The sequence below is a fragment of the Aspergillus thermomutatus genome (genome assembly GCF_002237265.1).
Source record: "Aspergillus thermomutatus strain HMR AF 39 chromosome Unknown NODE_16, whole genome shotgun sequence".
In the NCBI taxonomy this organism is placed as follows: Eukaryota; Fungi; Ascomycota; class Eurotiomycetes; order Eurotiales; family Aspergillaceae; genus Aspergillus; species Aspergillus thermomutatus.
This window is the reverse complement of record NW_020798064.1, coordinates 79066-98571: the sequence shown is the minus strand read 5'-3', so window position 1 is coordinate 98571 and position 19506 is coordinate 79066. Positions and strand designations below refer to the sequence as shown.

At 49.9% G+C, this 19506-nt stretch overlaps 8 protein-coding genes across 8 annotated transcripts; 4 read left to right on the top strand and 4 right to left on the bottom strand.

Moving 5' to 3' along the window:
* Window positions 1–899: 899 nt before the first annotated feature.
* CDV56_108070 (uncharacterized protein) lies at window positions 900–2207 on the top strand (the record flags this gene model as incomplete). The annotated part of the gene is made up of 1 exon (XM_026761689.1): window positions 900–2207. One exon carries the CDS (start codon window positions 900–902, stop codon window positions 2205–2207), a length of 1308 nt encoding a protein of 435 aa, XP_026617868.1.
* A 1744-nt stretch (window positions 2208–3951) lies between these two features.
* CDV56_107923 (ferric reductase family protein) lies at window positions 3952–6467 on the top strand (the record flags this gene model as incomplete). Its single annotated transcript, XM_026761542.1, has 6 exons — window positions 3952–4347; window positions 4401–4441; window positions 4495–4821; window positions 4887–5166; window positions 5223–5344; window positions 5396–6467. 6 exons carry the CDS (start codon window positions 3952–3954, stop codon window positions 6465–6467), a joined length of 2238 nt encoding a protein of 745 aa, XP_026617867.1.
* A 1146-nt stretch (window positions 6468–7613) lies between these two features.
* CDV56_107767 (uncharacterized protein) lies at window positions 7614–10954 on the bottom strand (the record flags this gene model as incomplete). Its single annotated transcript, XM_026761386.1, has 6 exons — window positions 7614–8769; window positions 8819–9860; window positions 9914–10283; window positions 10334–10560; window positions 10608–10677; window positions 10745–10954. 6 exons carry the CDS (start codon window positions 10952–10954, stop codon window positions 7614–7616), a joined length of 3075 nt encoding a protein of 1024 aa, XP_026617866.1.
* Window positions 10955–11881: 927 nt separating this feature from the next.
* CDV56_107707 (uncharacterized protein) lies at window positions 11882–12734 on the top strand (the record flags this gene model as incomplete). The annotated part of the gene is made up of 4 exons (XM_026761326.1): window positions 11882–12057; window positions 12123–12422; window positions 12475–12552; window positions 12602–12734. The coding sequence occupies 4 exons, from the start codon at window positions 11882–11884 to the stop codon at window positions 12732–12734; spliced, it is 687 nt and encodes a 228-aa protein (XP_026617865.1).
* Window positions 12735–13637: 903 nt separating this feature from the next.
* Window positions 13638–14129, top strand: CDV56_107647 (uncharacterized protein; the record flags this gene model as incomplete). Its single annotated transcript, XM_026761266.1, has 2 exons — window positions 13638–13889; window positions 13953–14129. 2 exons carry the CDS (start codon window positions 13638–13640, stop codon window positions 14127–14129), a joined length of 429 nt encoding a protein of 142 aa, XP_026617864.1.
* Window positions 14130–15214: 1085 nt separating this feature from the next.
* CDV56_107584 (tautomerase family protein) lies at window positions 15215–15637 on the bottom strand (the record flags this gene model as incomplete). The annotated part of the gene is made up of 1 exon (XM_026761203.1): window positions 15215–15637. The coding sequence occupies one exon, from the start codon at window positions 15635–15637 to the stop codon at window positions 15215–15217; it is 423 nt and encodes a 140-aa protein (XP_026617863.1).
* A 427-nt stretch (window positions 15638–16064) lies between these two features.
* CDV56_107561 (uncharacterized protein) lies at window positions 16065–16316 on the bottom strand (the record flags this gene model as incomplete). The annotated part of the gene is made up of 1 exon (XM_026761180.1): window positions 16065–16316. The coding sequence occupies one exon, from the start codon at window positions 16314–16316 to the stop codon at window positions 16065–16067; it is 252 nt and encodes an 83-aa protein (XP_026617862.1).
* An 836-nt stretch (window positions 16317–17152) lies between these two features.
* CDV56_107456 (bZIP transcription factor) lies at window positions 17153–18693 on the bottom strand (the record flags this gene model as incomplete). Its single annotated transcript, XM_026761075.1, has 3 exons — window positions 17153–17286; window positions 17344–18469; window positions 18514–18693. The coding sequence occupies 3 exons, from the start codon at window positions 18691–18693 to the stop codon at window positions 17153–17155; spliced, it is 1440 nt and encodes a 479-aa protein (XP_026617861.1).
* Between the last annotated feature and the right edge of the window lie 813 nt (window positions 18694–19506).

The following is a 19506-nucleotide window of genomic DNA, read 5'->3' as shown; positions in this document are numbered from 1 at the left end:
TGTCTACTCTTTAAAGGTGAGTAGTGTAGTGCAAAACACATAATAAGCCAGCCTCTTTGGGAAATGGCTTGGATGAGAGTTCATGAAGCAAGACCCACCAATAAGGTACGTACCTAACTTCTAAATGACGATCTGCAGGTCAACCTGTGGTCGAAAGATCTAGAAAAAGACAAGACCAAACAAGCCACGGGTCTAGTTGGTGTGAAGACATGCAGCACGTTGTGACACTCAAGACCCTGATTTGCATTGCAACATAAGCTTTATGGAGGCCTAAGCGGCCTGTCCCTGGAAAACCCAGCGGCACAAAAGCCACACAAATCAGGCGCTTCGGCTGTTGCACGTCGTTTGAAGAAGCTCCCTATTGTGTGGGTCTGCTGTGGCTCCAGGGGCAGATCGACAGTGCTTGGCTCTGGCTGTCTGGCCGTCAACAGGACCAGTATTGAATACGATGAGCAACTCGTGTTTATTATTTCAGATTACCGAGTTGAATTACCGATGCTTGTCTTTCACCTAGATGTTCATGCTAGCCCAGGCTGGACTCGAATGCCGTGAGCCTTCCCGTAGATCGGATGTCTTGTATGTCATGCTTGTCTTCAATGTCTAGAACTACGAGTGAGAAGCCTCGAATTTATCACGTGTTGCCGGCTCTGAATTCCATTCTCGAATTATCCTTAGTCGAACAGAAGTAGTTTTTGTTCGATCAAATTTCCTTTGACAGGCTGGAAGAGTCGGTGGAGTCGGTGGTAAGTGAGCCATCCTGAAGTTTTACCAAGTTCCCTAAAATTCAATGAACGTTGCTGAGGATGATACTTTCATAGTTTATCTTAAGATATTCATCGACTCAAAAAACCTACGAAGGATAATCCACTGAGAACCGACGACAACAAAGATCGTCCAACATGACTTCTCGTCCCCCATCGCGAGATCATTTCACCGAAGAGGAGACACCAACAGCAACACCCTCAGAGTTCGGATCTGATACTCACCCAGACCTACAGAAAGCACCGCAAACCGACGATGATCCCGAGGCCCTCACCAGGCTCGAAACCTCCCATTCGAGCATCTCTCCCCCGAAATCACTCGGAAAGGAGACAGCCTTCGTGGCGACGGTCTGTATGGCGCAGTTCATGACACAGGCTGGTCTAGCTGTTGCTATCGCCCCTGGCCATATCATTGGGGCGAGCTTTGGGACGCAGGACCCGGGTGAACTGAGCTGGTTCCCGGCTGCCTATAGCTTGACTGTCGGGACATTCATTTTAATGTCTGGGCGGTTAGGGGACGTCTACGGCCACCGGTTTATGTTCATACTTGGTTTCCTATGGTTCGGAATATGGTCGCTGCTTGCTGGGTTCAGTGTCTGGTCCAACAGGATCTTCTACGATTGTTGTCGTGCGTTGCAAGGGATCGGGCCAGCTATGCTCTTCCCCAACGCAGTGGCCATACTGGGACAGACGTATAAGCCTGGCCGTCGAAAGGAAATGGTCTTTAGTTTATTTGGCGCGGCGGCGCCGGGCGGATTTGTTGTGGGGGGTGTCTTCTCATCTCTGTTTGCGCAGAGGGTCTGGTGGCCATGGGGCTACTGGGTTATGGGGATGGGTTGTTTCGTCCTCGCTGGACTGGGCTTGCTGGTGATACCTCATATTCCACGACAAAAGTTCAACGACCGGCTCAGCCCAATCGTACGGCTGGACGTTCTTGGTGCAGCAACCGGGATCTGCGGGCTGATTCTTATCAACCTTGCCTGGAACCAGGCTCCGCTCGTGGGATGGAGTACACCATACACCTACGTTCTTCTCATTATCGGGTTCGCTTTTCTCACTGCTTTTGCTTTCATCGAGCGGTCCGCCGAATGTCCATTGCTTCCGCGCTCGGCGTTTACAGGGGATCTTGGCTGGGTGCTCGGTTGCATTGCAGCGGGGTGGTCCAGCTTCGGCATCATGATCTACTACTTTTTCCAGTTTATGATCGTCGTCAAAGGTGACAGTGGTCTTCTGGCGACCGCCAAGTTTTCCGGCGCAGCGATCTCGGGAGCAATGGCATCTATGGTGACGGGATTTCTGCTTGGTCGACTGCCCCCGAGTGTCATCATGTTCTGTGCTATGGGAGCTTTTGCAACGGGCCTCTGTCTGTTTGCAACCGTTCCAGTGAGCCAGACGTATTGGGCGCAGGCATTTGTTATGAGTTTGATTACGCCATGGGGGATGTAAGTTGTACATTCTTCCGGAGTCTCAATCTAGAAACATGGTTGTGAAGGCCGTGCTGACAGAAGATTGGCATTGCAGGGACATGTCTTTCCCATCAGGTATCCTGATTCTCAGCAACTCCATGCCTCGACGCCACCAGGGCCTGGCCGCCTCCCTTGTCAGCACAACGGTCAACTATTCCATCTCCCTTGGTCTTGGATTTGCAGGTACTGTGGAGTCGCACGTTAATCGCGGTGGAACGGATGTATTGAGAGGGTACAGGGGCGCTCTTTACATGGGTGTCGGGCTTGCGGGGCTGGGGGTAGTGATATCCAGCTGCTATATGTTCGTTACATGGCAGCAATATCGGCAGAGGTCAAAGCGGTAGTAATGATTTGTGCTGCTCGGTACTTTGATCTCAAAGTGTTCTTGACAATCAAAAGTGTAGTTCTCTCTGTTGTCTCACTCTCATGATTTCCGCATCATTTTGGGAAGACTCCATGGACTTAGCATGTTACCGAATGCGCAACTCACAAGGCTTGTCAATCTTCGATCGGTGTGCAGTAAGTGCTTAAGTCTATCTGTAGTGTTCCTCTCGGCTGGTGTCAGAAGCACACAATGGTGGTCGCTCTGCAACTCGTCTGAGGCTGGATAGGCAACGCAATCCCTCAACAGCATATCCAAACTATGGATATCTGGAAATGAATCGTACCAACCACAGCGCATTTTATAACTGTCACTTGAGATACTTATCAGCCCATTGCAATCATCCAGTCACGAATGAACAAATTTGGCCTTCCCTAGGCGGAAGATAAGAAGGACATATGAACGCACCACTAGCTCGTTGGCAATATAAGATATGAAAACACTCTACCAACTAGCTAACTATGAAATAAGCACTTATGCATTGTAACCTAGCAATACCACCCTGCAAAGTACTCATTATTCGCTTTAGTTAGACACGCCATGGCCAAAGTCAGACATTAATCCAGAAGCAGCATGAGCTGCAGGGCCAACTCTGGCCTAGTGGCCCTGCATGATAGATCCTTAAATTCCTGACAAATCTCTTATTCAGGAAGACTAGGTAATATCGTCTTCATGGCTACTTCAGCCTGCATGTTCTCTCCGAGGCAAACGCGGTTAAATGAAGGTAAAGGTGCCGTGACTTAGCAGGTCATGTTAATTGGTGTCATCCAGCCCTGGATTACTCTTCACCTTATCTTCACTGAGTATTGAGTCGAACAGCGTTTGAGGATCGCGGCATTTCGTAAGCTGAAGAAATTAACGACCGTTCTACCTGCATCTCCCATGAAGTATACTCTATCCCTATCGAATCTGCAGCCCCCTTGTGCTAGTACCCGCTCCTCCGACGGACGTTCCAGCCTGCATCTTCCAAGCTTGTTTTTCCTTCCTTCAATGTCGACTATTCAGAATCTGAAATGGTGCCCTCAGTTCTAGCTGCATGCTATGTATGTCTTTGTCACAGTTGCCCGGCGCAGTTGGCCGTTGCATCCAGGATCATTTGCAGACGGTGACACCGTCAGCTGAACTGCATGGAAATTATCCAACAAAACAGCATCTGCTTAGTATTACGGCGACCCCACAGTAATCTATACAGCTGCCATATTTGCGGCAGGTGGGATGCGAGACAGGATGGTGGACTATCTTGCGCTCTCCGGACGGCGGCTTCCGTGGTATAAATTTCGGGTCTTGGTCGCAAACTTGCGGCATGAACCAGGTCAAGGTCTTGTGAACAACGATCGCTACCATGAGGCTCACCAGTCTTCTTCTATCCGTTAGTGGGGTAGGAGTCTTCGCCCTCGGGAGTCCAATCTCATGCGTGAGTGCAATCGAAAAAGCGATTTCTGACTTCAAGTTCCCGAACGAAGAGTCCGCCTGCACCGGGAATCTTTCTGTGCATTCTCTCTGGGCAGCGGCCAAGACATATTGCTCGCCGGAGGAGATCAGGGCTGGCTCAGCCTACCTCTTGGGCAACTGTGATGGCGGCGAACTTGTCCCTTATTCTCAGATTGAGCCACAGCTCACTGAGGAGTATATGCAATCTTTGCCTGTTGTCAATTTTGAGAACCTGCAGGAAAGGAAACTCTGGCATACTGCTGTGCTGCTATCACCGGAACTTTACACGATTGCATTGCAATCACAGGTGCGTGCTATTGATCTTCTAACTTGGGTGACCCTAATAGTGATGGTCAACAGGTAATAAACGAGAGAGAGATGGGAAACAAGAGCCGCTACGGGTGCGTTTTCACCACAGATTGTCAAGCGGACACGACGCTAATTGTCAAGCAAGATGGGCTCTGTATGGCTTCTGGGGCGGGGTTCTCCTCATGGGGATGCTCAATAATATCCTCTCCACGATGTTCCACTATCGCCTTGCACGGCAAGTGGTCGATGTCGAGGGCGAAAAGATTGCTAGCCACCGTGGCCCTCTGAAGGCTATCCATCACTGGGTAAAAGCCAAGTTGATCATCCCTGCTACTATGGGATCGCACCATCAACGCCTGTTCGGCATTGCCACCGTCCCTACCCGACTGGAAACCATCGTCGTCTGCTGCTATTGGGCGTTGAACCTCATCCTCGGTGCTGTATCGCACGAGGCAACATGGCCGAACACTGGGTAAGTGGTATACCTCATGCACCTATCCACTATTCTGGCCCTTGCTAATCTTTGCTTTTCTGCAGCTTTCCCATTCCTTACCAGCTTTGGCAGAAAGTGGCGAACCGAGTGATTACACTGGCAGTCTTCAATTTGCCCTGGGTTTGGTTGTTCGCTGGGCGTAATAATATCTTTCTGTGGTTGACAGGATGGTCATACACCACGTTCAGTATTTTCCACCGGAATGTTGCGCGGATCATCTTCGTCGAGGCTGTCGTGCATGCTTCGTGTTGGACGGTGATGGGACATTTCGACGGGCAATACTTCCCGGCCTGGCATAAACTATTCTGGAGAATGGGCGTTGTTGTGAGTATTGGTCGTTTCAGACTCGAGGATGCGTCCATGCATATTGATACGGAAAGGCTATATGCTCATTTGGCATGATCATCTTATTCTCCTTCTCCCCGTTTCGGAAGCACTTTTATGAATTCTTTCTCCTGGCACACATTGCCTTTGCTGTACTCGCTCTCGTCGGCGTGTTTTAGTGGGTATCACTCCCCCTGGCGTATTTCTGTTGCTGACATAGTCTCTAAAGCCACACGTCCATCTGGAACGGCAGATACAACCCTTATCTGTGGTCTGTGGTTGCCATCTGGGCCTTTGACCGCACAGTCCGGGTGCTCCGTCTCTGCTACTACAACCTCCGCCTCGGATTCTCTACCGATATGCTCGACTCCCTTGCCACTATCCGCTATAGTCAGGAAACAGACGTCATTCAACTCGAGGTCACAGCGCAACGAAAGACTCTTGCGCCCAGCCCTGGAGAGCACTACTTCCTGTACCGGCCTCTCAGATGGAGGGGCTGGGAGAGCCATCCATTCACCCTAGCTGCCTGGGAGCCTGTCGAGTCTCCCACGGTGACTCAGAGGACAGCCGTCGAGCACGCGCAGGTGCCTAGGAAGAGTCAGGCCGAGTATGTGAAAGACGAAAAGTCCCCCTACTCCACCCAAGCGCGAAGCGGCCCCCCAAGCACCACGACGCTCTCAGATATTGAAGAAACCTGGCAGCGACGCAAACTGGTCTTCTGGGTGCGTCCGTGCTCAGGTTGGACACGGTCTCTCCGGGACGCGTGTCTCAAACAACCCCACCTCCCGCTCAAAACAAAACTGCTCATCGAGGGGCCATACGGCCATACCATGCCGCTGCACACCTACGACAACGTCCTCTTCCTCATCGGAGGCACGGGTATCTCTGTGGCGACGTCCTATCTGACCGACCATATGCGTCGATCGACGATTAACCCGCCCAGGACTCGAACGAAGAATATCAAGTTGCTGTGGGCAGTCAGACAGGCACAACATGTCGTCGACACATTTGACGGCCCGGTCGGGCCAGTCTTCAGATGCGACGCCGTGAGCACTGTGCTGTACGCTACTGGGGATGCCGAGATCTCCCAGAAAGCAAAGGATCTGGGGATCATATCCCGCAGACCTAATGTGCGCGATGAGATCTTTAGATATGTGGAGGAGGCGTGCCCTACGGAGCGAACTGCAGTTCTCATGTGTGGACCTGCTGGTATGGCGGACGCGGTCAGAGACGCTATAAAGACTGTGGTCAACAATGGTCAGAAGGATGTGGAATACTTCGAGGAGGCATATGGGTGGTAACGGTCCAAGCATTGATCAGTGGAGGGGAGATATTCTGAGTTAGGCCAATAGGCTTAGGGAACATCTTAGGTAATGAATAATAATCGGGTATTACGATTTTGCATCTATTCCTGTGGACATAAGAGTCAACAGAGACCATGCATTCATGATACAAGTGCAATATGCCTTATATTATCATGAATGTCGCCCTGCTGCCTTGATGATTATCATTGTTGATTCATTGACCTTGGACATATTCACTCTACACCCAATATCTAAAAGATATTCACCTCCTTCTACCTCTCACACTTCTTGCCTCTCCTCCTAGCTGCCCCCTCTCCCTCTTCTCTCCGTCATGACACCCTTAACCGAATACAGCTCCACAGGGATTCAGGCCACGAATCATCGGAGAACGTCATGTCATTGGCAATGAAAACAGTCTTCAGGAGTACCTCAACGGACCTGTGCAACACACTGGGTCAATGTTTGACGAATCAAAGCTTGATCTTCATATGGCCGATTATCAACTCAGGCTGCCTATTACTCGCTCCACTTTCCGGTGGAAGGAATTAAACAGGTACGAGGCAGCCTGACCTAAAAGTAGTCAGTGCCAGAGATAATGTCGTTTGCCTGGTAGGCAAAAATGCAGATGCACTGGATGTTTTGTCCAGCACAGGGCCAGAGTGACGACGGCTACTTGGCCCAGATACCAGGTTTGTGCTCTTCCAGAACACTTGGTGGCCAATCGTACCCGGAGAGCTGACTGCATCAAGGATGAGCTGCAAGATATATGGACGATAATCGCTTTCAAGTCTACTGAAGTTCCGGCTGTCGGACCCCGTTTGGCAGTGACTCAGGTCTTCAACGAGACGTGGGACATTCAACGAGATAATAATATTCAACTGGTGATTACCCATAAGGCCATAGACAGCGAGGGAATGTGAACCGGGAGAGCCCTATCAGCTAGGGCAGCTGCTAAAGACAAGTCACAAGCAGCTCAATGTAGAAATGTATGGTGGCGTTCTATCTACTAAGCATGAGGAGAGAACGAAACGTATGTATAATGGGTGAAGATAAGTAAGTATCGTGCGTCAGGGAATAAACAGGTATCACTCCGATGTAACAACTGGGTTTCTTCCCTCTTTTCCGAGTGTAGTCATAATGAATTCATACCAGTGCGAACCAAGGCCTACAATCCAGTACTTTCGTTCTTCGGCGGCCAGACTCTTGAGCTCTTTCAAGGACGGTCTGGCATTCGCTATCCCCAACCCGTGCGAGTATCTGAGCAATGGAATACAGAACGATCCCGTGGTTGAATCCCTGAGTCCAGCCAGACATCTCCACGATTGCAAGTGCACGGTGCCATCGGGCGAGTGCGACCTCCCAGTTGCCTTGAAGATGCGCTATTCTCGCCAATCCAGCCCAAACGCGGAAGTGGCCCGTAATCTGGTTGATGTCCGGCTCAGTAATCGCTTCAACGATCGGAATTAACTCTTTCCGGCGCTCCTCGGCCTTTGTAAACAGCCCGCGTCGAATAAAGCTCTCTAGGAGGGCAAGTCGTAACCGTCTTCCTGTGCTGATATTATACCACCCATGGCTATAGCTGATCTCCAGGGCTTCTTCGAGCACCATTTCTGCCTCTTTCGGCCTCCCAACTTCACAGTACAAGTCGGCAACATTTGAGACCAAATTCATCTGCCAACCGGTGCTCACATGGTAATCTTCGGCAGAGAGCTTCTGAAGAAGCCCCTCCAAATACGGCAATGCTTTACAAAATCGACCCTGGTTTCGAAGAATCCTCCCTTTCGTCACATCACGACTTCGTAGAACTAGCTGCTCCATGGGAGACGGGGAATCTGGATTTAGTGGCCGCCAGAGCTCCAACTCTGCTTGTGCGCGTAGGAGATCCCTGTCTTTGATCAGAGTCTCGGGAAAGGCAACAACCAGATCACCTTTTGTGGCATTTGACCTCACATCAGAGGCTAGTCCTTCTTCAAGCCCTGGAAACACAGTGCGGTTGATGTGGTTTTCTAAGGCCCTGTAGGATTCCACGGTTTTGCCCTGCATACGTAGAATTTTGCTCTCGGTGAAGGTAGCCCACGCTTTCAAGTAACCATCATGCTCGCCCTTCATAAGATCTTTGATTCTGCGGATGCACTCACTCTTCCACGGATTGAAACGAAATTTCGCAGCGGAAAGTAATAACACCGTGACTGCTCGTTTGACAATCGAGTATTGACCACAGCAGTCTGGCGTAAGCTGATCAAACTCCTTTAAGATTTGAGGAATATGCACAAACATCTCACGTCCAAGAGCTCCGAAACTAGAACAGAGTCAACGGGAGTTTTAGGGACTGAACGATGGTCACTTACTCTTCGTCCACATATACACTGAATGGGAACGCATGTACGACCAGCAATATGGCTTGCACCTGCCATTCCCGACATTCTTCCAGGGAGACTCTATGAGACGCACAATTTTGAACCAGAGGATGGACCAATAACGCCCTTCCTTCATCTCCAGTGGAGTTTCTTTGAATTAAAGAAGATGCAAGGAGCTGCTCAATGGCGTGAGTGGGTTGCATTTCATCGCCAAGAAGGGTGGTCAATTCGCGATTAAGCCCTGCGTCATCGAGACTAAGAAGTGCGATCTCACCATCACGACCCCATATCCTCTTGGTTGACCATCCCCTACGGAGCATCGCATCGGAGATATTACTTCCCTCAAGAAACGAGAACAGGACAAGAAGATGCGAAGCTTCAGGGGCATCTCTCTCGAGCTGGCGGAAATTCAATTCCCAAACAGTCGCCACGGTTTTCTCGTAGCCGCTTATCCCGGGGGTGACCTTCAGAATCTCGTACTGCTTCTCCTCAAAGAGGCGACGGTAGTCTTGTAACGACTTTTGGCGTCTTCGGATGAAAGCCCCTGCTTGGTCAACGGCTAGAGGAAGGTATCCCAGGCTCTGTACTATCGCACTCGCCTGCTTGATATCGTCTCCTGTAGGGTTACCGACTGCAGCTCTTTCGAGAAGCAGCCCAATGGCAGCCTGCTCCTCCAGAGGCTCCACGGAGTGCCCGGCGGGGGCGACCAGCCCAACAGCGGCTTGATCTCGGCTTGTAATGATGATGTGGCCCCAAGGACAACTGGGGAAGTATCTCGAAAGGGGAACAGATGCTAAATCATCGGCACCGTCGAAGATCATGAGCCAGCTGGAATTCTTGGGATTCGAGAACCACTGCCTGAGGAAATCTACCTTGTTTGGCGTGTCACCCAAATTTAAGAGATCGTAGATACGGTGAAAGTCGGCCAGCAAGGTAGTGTTTGAACTCGCGTTGAAGTAAACCACGCCACTCTTATACTTGAATCGGTTGCGGAGAGCGTATTGCAAGGCGCTGTGAGTTTTGCCAGATCCACCTGTGTAGTAGTTAGAAGTGTGAGATGATCAACGGCAACGAGGAATGCGGCACCGAGTCCTGTCAGAGCATATATTAATGGTCGATCGGGGCTACGCTGGCTGAAGTATTCTTCCATGGATGAGAGAAGTTTCTGTCTTCCCCGAAACGAGACGCATCTATCGAACGGGACGTCAAATATGGGATCGGGATCGGAATTGGGCTTCGGGGCTGTAGGCCATGTTACCGATTGCCCCTGAGAGGAGTTAGAGAATCCGACGAGCTCCTTGGCGATATCTTGTCTGAATTTCAGAAGCCGCGTAATAACAGGCCTATAGTTGCGATCCGTAACAGAAGCGAATCGTGCAATATCTCGATGATCCGCAAACTGCCCAATTGGGATCTCGTTCGGTACGTTGAGGAGTGCCGAGCGTTGTTCAACAACCTAAGTATGTAGTCAGGCTTGTTCCATAAGCGATAATGGTGGTGATGTACAAGGCGTTTGAAGATGCCAAAACTAGTCATCTCCATCTCAAATAAGGATACGATCTGGAGCTTTCCCGCCTTCTCCACGAAGTCTTCGGTGATTTCGAACAGTACTTTGGAATCCTTTCGAAGCGAGCCCAGCAATGCTTGAGCGGGACGAAATGGAGAGCAGGCGTGAATGATGTTCGCAAGAACCTTTCCGGTATCTGCAACAGCGCTCCCGCTGTGAGGGGTAGCTTATCCATCATTAGTCTGCTTGTAGACAGAAACGCAATCCACAAACCCATAAAAAGGATTCCATAGGCTGCATCCTGAACCTTGGATTGTTCTTCCGGACACCGAATGAGGAGCGCCTACGACAAATTAGGACCAGTTTGCCTATGCAAAGCGAACTCGAAACCTTTTTAACGACTATCCCACCGAGGCTGTGGCAGACGAAGACCAGAGGTCTTTGAATTTCCTATCCAATTCAGCAAGCAGCTCAGCCGGTAAAGGGACAACTCTCACCTTGTTGCCCTGCTTTCCGCAACAACCTGTCTCCACAGTCTTGGTGCCAGGCCAGGCAATGGAGACGGAGATGACAGGAAAAGCGCCAAAGTACGTTGCAAGTCTCACCTTCCAGTCGCACATCGTCTTCTTTATTTTGTTGACTCACTTGGAATAGGAGGCAATCAGAATGTTGAATTCGACGCGGACAGGTTTTGCAATTCTAAGGGAACGAAAATGACTGAATCGCAGTTTAAGAGATTCGGCTGTTGACCAGATGCGCAAATGGATACAACGTCTAGGTTACTCTGTAGGTGCTTCCAAGCGACAGCTCTCTCGCGCGAAACTGCGACAGTGACACATTAGATTGGCCATCTCGACCGGCTCAATATTGTTCATGTTGCTGGCACGAAAGGAAATGGGTGAACTATATTCAACCAATGTCGTCGCGAAGCCGGCTGCTACTGGCATCACCACACTCGGTCTCGACCATGTGGTTACGCTGGGTAATAAAATCGATAAAATAGCACGGCATAAAGCGGGAATGCTCAAAGTAGGATGTCCAGTCTTTACACTACCGCAAGTGCCTCAAGCGATGGAGGCTTTGAAAGAAAGGGCAGGACGTATCTGCGCTTGACAATGTTGAGATCAAGCCAGCAGAACATTTCCAGAAGGAGAATGCTTCTCTAGCCATTATGCTAGCAAGTACAGTGCTGAAAACGCTTGGGATTACCACAAACAGCATGCCAAATACCACTTTATTCTCACTCAGTGGGGGTTTCTCATGACTGTTACCTGCCTGATTGGGTAATGGGTGTCGCTATATCCTCAGGTACAAAAAAACCAGAGATGACGTATGCCTTATACTTACACTCTTTGATGCATTGTCCCCTCATAGTTTTTCCTAAAGCAGTGAATCTTTCAAAGCCTCTCTAATCTTTACTCTTCTCTCTGAGTATCTTCTCTCCCCTCCCCCGTCTCTTCTTTATTCCATTATTATCTCTCTGAGATCCCATCATTCCACATTGTCCACTGCAAATCCTCTCTATTCCAACTTGCCCATCTCACATCATGTCTGACTGGAGGTTTGACCTCACTAATCGGGTTCGGATCATCTGGGGAAGACCCATCCGGATCGAGGAGCAGCTGACAGAGGTTCCCGATCCGAGATATGCTGAAATACAGGTTCTAACTCTGGCACGCTATGAGGATACTAACGAGCCAATTATGCTGAAGATCCGCTATGAGTGAGTTGACTGTGCACACCTTTAACCAAGCCATTTCTCCTCCTGACACTCCATGTTTCTTTCAGACTGCGGCCTGAGAGCTTCGATATCAGGGACCAGGCATATTTGCAGACAATGCGAGAGCGGGCTCAAGAGGACTACCTCGAAGAGGTGAAGCTGGTCGAGGATGTGGAAGAGATTGGCCACGGACCTGCATACCTCAGCCACGTCACTCAGCGGGCTGGAGAGATGTTCCCTTATCCTGACGGTATTGTGAACTTTATCATCATGTCGCGGGTGCCTGGGGAGAATGTGGCCCGTATCTTCCTCACTCTTTCAAACCAACAACTTGAAAGCATTCGAAGGCAGCTCGCCATCACGCTCGAGTAAGTGTTCACTCGCCTGTCCGAAAGGAAAGTCATGTTCCGACCAGTCCAGGCACATGCGCCAGAGAATGTTCGTTCTGGCTCATCAGAGTCCACATTTCCTTCAGTACGACAGGGCGACTGACAAGCTGTAAGCTGGATTATTTTTTCTTATCACGCCCATATATTGACAAACTCAGGTACATCGTTGATTTCAGCTACATGAGCTTCACGAACCCCGATGATCCCCGTTCACAACCCATTACCATCGATCACATGTACGTCCTCGGATTCGATATCTGGCACCGTGGTGAATTTGAGCCTGGAAGTTGAGGAGGCCCCTTCGGTAGAGACAGAGTCTTTGACAATAATGCGCCATCCCCGAGGTCTGGTAACATATTCAATTCAGGTTCTGGAGGTTCTGGCTCATCCAAGCGTCCCCAGCAGCGCATGGGTCAGGACAGGGACCGGGAGAACAGACCTCCACTCCCACGTTGAGCTAGAGGGCTCGACAGATTTCTTTTTCGTTGCTGCGTCAAGTCTTACTTATGCACTTTAAAAAGACAAAAAAGGTAATAAGTATGGAAATCTAGAAGGACAAATCAGTCTAAGTGCATGAATTCATTACTACCCTATATATTAATACTATTATACAGGAGAATCTTAGTGTAGAAAGAATTCAATAAAACTTTCTCAACTACATCTTGCCTTTGAAATGTATCTCCATATTTATTTCTGAGTTGATAACATATAGATTAAGCAGCTTTCCTTACAGTCACTGGTCAGAATAGATACATCATTGAGACTAGCAGATTCTATTCATGTTGACCTTATTACCAGCTAATTAGCCTATGGCCATTATTCACAGTTTCTAAGCTGTGGGGAGGGATAGCAGTCACAGCAGCAGGAGTCATGCCCATAAGATTGTTCTGGAAGAATCAACACTTGAGGCTAATAAAGAGCATTCACTTCTCACATACTTGAGATAGACCTCTTGTTGACTATCTCCTGCAAGTAATCTCCTTTACATCAAACACTTTCTGCTGGTATCCAGAACCATACATTCGCCGCTCTACGTTATCATGATACAGAGCCTTCATAATGGCACAATTACGCCTTACCAGCGACCAGACGCAACATCCTATAGTTTCCACTGCCCACATTAGGTGTCTTTCCAAACCGCCACACCACTCATCCGAGCGAATCCAAATATACACTGCGACTAGATCAAACCTCATGGTGGACGGAGTCCCCTCGGTACGTCTTGGAAAGGGCAAAGTATCTGGAGAACGCCCCCAGGGTTTTAGGCCACGAATCACCAAAGAATTTCACGCCACTGGAAATGAGAACGGGCTGCAGGGGCGAGACCTCCAGCTTGTGGGCCACATGCTTGGACCGATGTTCGACGAATTAAAACTCGATCTACATATGGCCGAGCTGCATGGTCCATTTGGGCAAGACTGGCAGCTGGGATCACTCGGACGAGTTGTATGTTGTTGTTGAGCACCTGTCGACTATGACATTGCTGACTGAACTGGAACGGTTCTGCAGGGTGGTGACCTACGTATCATCACCGTTGTCAAGGATCCCCTGTTGAGACCGTCGAAGATGAACAGGGCAATGACGAAGAAGAAGAAGAAGAGCCTATTGAGCCCGCCGTTGTCTGTTGTGCTCCTCGAAAGAAGTCCATTGTCCTCGTTTCGCCTTCGGTTGCCCCGGAGGGCGTGACTGTGTTTTTGTTGACCAATTGATCACTCTGCTTGGATCTCTCAAGGTGAGTCTATCAAAGCTATTTCATCTCTATATGTTTTGATATATCCACCTTATCATCATATACATCAACACCATAGAATGATCATCATCGATGTGGACATACAATGATACTAATGAGGCCTCCAGTCCTGTACCCAATCGCCGACACAAATTCCAACAATTAAGGCAGCGATTCCAGGAATGCTTCCAAGGTTGGCCTCAGGAGTAATACTTCAGCATCTGGTGCCATACTGAAAACAGCTGGAACATGGTTTCGCAACGACCCTGACTGGACCAAACTCGAGAGCTTCCCCTAAAAACACTTCCTTGGTACCCAGCCGTACCAAGAGATGCTGACCCGTCAAGGACAAGTAGCACGATACATGGACGATCATCACTGTCGGTTCGGCTTCTATTCTACCTACGAACGAGCACGGTTTCTAATGAGGTCAAGCTTGCACAATCAAGTCGCATCTAGTACCGGGCTATCCCTTCGGCAGTGATTCCGTTTTTTGCAGCACTCATCCACGATCGCGAAGCGATGAAATCTACGGGTTGCCTCTGGTATACCTTTCGGTTCGAAGGCTCTTTAATGCTCACATTGCTGACGTCTCGCCAGACAAATCGTCCCAGGGGTGAGCCTACGCGAGTGCAACCTTCACGCCGGGAAAAGCTGCGAGAAGAACCATCATGGACAGCCGGAAGTTCTGGGGCTAGTCGGTTGGACAAGCACAAACTGCCTATGGAACAGACCGTCTTTCTGCGCTCATCTTTCCAGGCAGCCTATCAATATACAATATCGCTAGACTAGAAAGGTGTCCGGACGAAGTACTTCTTAGTCGTGGGATTACAGATCCATAGTCATAGTGGTATAATAATTTAACAGGGCTCTTGCTTGTGATATCTGATTAGCCTTGTGAGCTTGGTAGTTGAAGTTAATCGTTTCATAATTCCATATCAAACAGTAGCATCTTGCATTCATCCATTTCCCTGAATGAGACATCTGAAAGCTAAAAACTATGTGCTCCACTCAATCCATCAGAAAGTGAGCATCACATCCATCAAAGCCTCACAGGCCTATTCTCTCTAACCCAAAGCTTCTCCTCCTCGGATCCAGCAGGTGGCGGCACAAGCCCGTTAATCTTCCACAGATCCCTCGACACCTCGGTCACAAAATACTCCCAGTCGATCCCCTTGGGCTCAAACATCGGCGTCAGAACACCGTCGATGTGTTTCAGGAACCCCTGCCTCTGCTGCTCGGTGGTCATCGTCCGTGCCAGGTGGTAGATGGTCAGTGCCACGAAGTTGGGGTTCTGCTCGCCGCCGATGAAGGATGTGCCCGCTGGCTGTTCGGTGAAGTGGACCTGTACGTAGAAGGGCGGGAGGCCGTAGCGGACGTAGACCTGGGTGATTTGTTGGGCGAGGTGAGATTTCTCCTCGGGGGTGAGGGTGTTGGGACTGTGGTGGATGAGCCAGCGAGGCATCTTGATTATTTCTCGGGGATTCTTGTTGTTGATGAGGATGAGATATGTGGCTGTTGTTTGGATGATTGTCGAGGATGAGGCACTCTCATATAGTCCGGATACTTGCTAAGGGAGACACGAACCCTGGGGTATGCAAGCTATAGAGACCGGGGGCTGGAGGGTGACACACTGCATCTCGTGAACACTAATCATCCCGTCCTGGACATCGTACAGTTGTCCGAATATCACTAATCAGTGATACGAGAAAGCATGGTCAGTCACTTGACAGTCTCCACCGCATTGATCACTAAACATTGCAATTACGCCGAGCCAAAGGTACTTAGTACCTTTCGGGCTCCAGGTTTGGCCAAGTGCGGGAAAATAAACCCTTCTCGCCAGATATAAAAGTTCTACCAGCATCTCATGACCGACCCAGTGAGCATGAAAGTTAGAGCGTCAAATGCCCTCCGGCCTCATCTTTATCACCGGCGCCACCGGATTCGTCGGCAGGGCCATCGCCCTCGAAGCCCTGAAATCGGGCCATGGCCTTCGAATCAGCGTACGCAAGGAAGCTCGGATCACATAGCTCCAGGACCGCTGCTCGAAATATGAAGGTAAGATCGAGTTTGCCATCGTCCCAGACATTACGCGAGACTCCGCGATTGCGGGGATGCTTGATGGAGTCAATTATGTCCTCCATTTTGCCTTGCCTAGTCCACATGGAACCGGATAAGAGAATGAATTCCTTCCGGCTGTGAAGGCACCACGGCTCTCCTGAAATAAGCGGCCAAGGTGGAGAGTGTCAGACGGGTTGTGATTACCGCGTCCCTCGCGGCCCTTCTGCCTATCGAGGGGGTTTCCGGATGGCGGCGTAATCAGAGGTATTCACGATCCGTTCCGATGGCATACCACTGGTGAGGTGATGACGGCGCACAGGAAGCAACAATTGGGACCTCACAGTCGACACAAAACCGACTTCAAAGGTTCAGATGACTATATCATTTCCCTCAAGCTCTACCATGCACCAGAAGTCGTTGCCAAGAACACAAGCTGGGAGTTTATGGAGAATGAGAAGCCCCGTTCCTCGCTCGTTTCTCTTCCCCCGCTTCTGTATTTGGATACAATCATCTACAAACGACAGCCGAACGGTAACGGCAGCAATAGACTCCTCGTCGGGACTATCATGAAACGCAATACAAGGAGCAGTATTACCACGGTGCATATCCAAGATGTTGCTGAGGCGCATGTGAAAGTGTGGATGAGAAGAGGGTGCCAATGGGTCGAAATTCCTCCTCGCAAGCCAGAAGACATCGTGGGGGTGATGTTGCGGCTATAATGCAGATGCACTATTCAAACTGCGAAGCCAAGATCACGCAGGATAACTCAGGCCAGTCCTTGCCGGGTGATACAGCAGAAGCGGATAAGGTGCTGGATATGAAGTGGAGATTGGCAGAGCCGATAGTCAAGGAGGTTATGGACCAGCAATTGGGTTTGGCGAAAAAGGCAAACACGTAATGCGCTGTCGCGAATATAGAGTTAGAGTACTGCGATGGCCTGAATAGGCATTTGAGGCATGCCGATGGGCCAAGCATTTTGCGATATGAACCTCTCCACGTCACGTTTGCGGAACCCTGGCGAACGGCCTAGGCAGATGCCGCGATAGGCGAGCCCTGCCGAATCAGAATTAGCGCTCAATGTCATACTGGTACACAACCCACGCGGCTTACAATCAATCAATTGTTCTTCATCGACAGCCAACATGGAGCTCCGTGAGAACATCGCTTGGCCGTCCGAAACACTTGACTGCAATGTTCTCGCAACCACATCCTGACGATGGTTCCTATTGATCTCCGATGAAACACCCTGTAGTTTTTCTGGAAGGATATCCCGATTGGAAAGGATTATGCCGCGGTCTTCCAGGAACCCTTCCACATCCCCCGGGTCAAACCATGGCTCCTCAAAGTCTTGAAGACTCAGCCCATTTGCATACATTGTCGCGATATCTTCAGCCGAGGGAAGCCAATTCAGATTGGGGTCGCTAATAAGCGGATGCTTCCGTGGATAGTGCAACCCGGCACCGCCCAAGTTGAGCATGGGGGGATTGAATTGCTTGGAAACTTCAACCCCCCCGGAAGACTTCAGGAAAGAGGCCAAATACGCGATCAGTTGGGATCGGCTCCATCGAGACATCAGAAAACCAAAGTGCCGAAGCAACGCGAAGTCGGGAACAGTGGAATCTTTGAGGTATTGATATGCGAGCTTATAGCTGGCCAGATGCAACCGTTGGGCGAAGAAGGGGCTATCCGGACCGTATAGATGCGACATAGGTGTTCGTAGGTTGATAAGGTGAGGAGATGGGAATCTGATATTTGTCGAAGTTGTCATTCCAGCAAGAGAGACATTAGCCATGTCCGGTGTCTCGGTCGGTATCGTTGCGCCGACAGGTCCTGCGTCGCCAAGGTCACCAATCGTGGGGGCGGATTTGACTGCAACCACGAGGTCTGACAACTGGCTTGTCTGCTTTGCTGGGTGTGCGGATAACTGTTCTGATGGAGTGAGTCGGGATAATGCTTTATCTTGCGATGTTGCGTCATCTCCGTCTGTTTCGGTCATCTGACTTGAAAGTGCGACATACTTGGCAGTCACCTCTTTGAGGGACTGAGCAATATCGGGAGATTCGTTTAAAACGCCCGATTGCATTAGCTTGTCACTAAATGCAAGAAAGGCTTCGGTCATGGTCTCAATCACCGATTCCATTTCAGCAATACGATTCTTCAGCTGCGACAAAGTGGCTTCTTGACGGGAACGGTAGGCACGCTGTGCCAGACGGACCTGAGCCCGGCGTCTCTGATACTGCTTTGAGCAGGTAGTCTCAGAGTAAGAGAGCGATAACTCACCTCGGCAGGTGTCTCAGCATCCTGCACTTTTTGAGGGCGGCCTCTCTTTTTGGACGATTGCTCCCTTGTCTTTGCTGGCTGTGAATTGGCCTTGATTCTCTTCCGTGGTCTGTCTTCTTTTCCAGACTGATGATCGTCAGAGATCGTTGAGGAAGTGGGGTTAGATTCAGTTGATGACATGGCTGGCGCGTGAGACACAGGGCTGAGACTCGAAACTGAGAGTGACCGAGCCCAAAAGTGATCACTGAACTGAAGCTGCATGTCCGACATGGCCGCAGGTTATCGATGAGCGAAGGGTTGAGGACTTGAGGTTATCAAACTGTAAATATCATGGTATGGTCTGAAGAAAGGAGGCCAGCTGTTACGATCCACCAAGGGCGGACTAGAGCCAATTCCAGACCATCCGACAGGGCGGCGAATCCTGGCGGGGAATCCGTTCTGGAGGAATCCATCGGTGCTTACCAAGCCGTCTGCGATTTCTCAGCAATCGAATCATGGTCCTGTCCTCTCAGCTGTGTTGGAAGTGATTGGTGCTTGAATACGTGCAACCTCGGGACGGGCACAGATAGTGGACATTGTTCACTAATCAAAAATGTTAGCCAAAGTCTAAATACGATCTTCGGATAAATCGGATCAATCCAGTGTGATCTCCGAGCTTGAGATAGATCTGTCTTGTCAAGACAGACGTGATATCGATGGATCTCTTGGAGTCTGATTCATCAAGATGAGCGATGAACTAGTTGATCATGTCATGGAGTGCAACCATTTCGCCAGGATGATACCTGCTCACATCCCGGTCTGATGTTTCTCCGGTCCGTTTAAGCCTGATTTTCAAGGCACCCAGTTTGATTTTGAAGCCTGAGGCAGGAACTTTCTACAACGGCTGGTAGTCCTCTTTGCAAAGACTGGTGAGCATGCCCGAAACAACAAAAAGTAATTGAGCAGGGCATCAGTATAACAAATAAGAGTTAGTAATTATCTGTTTTTAGGGTT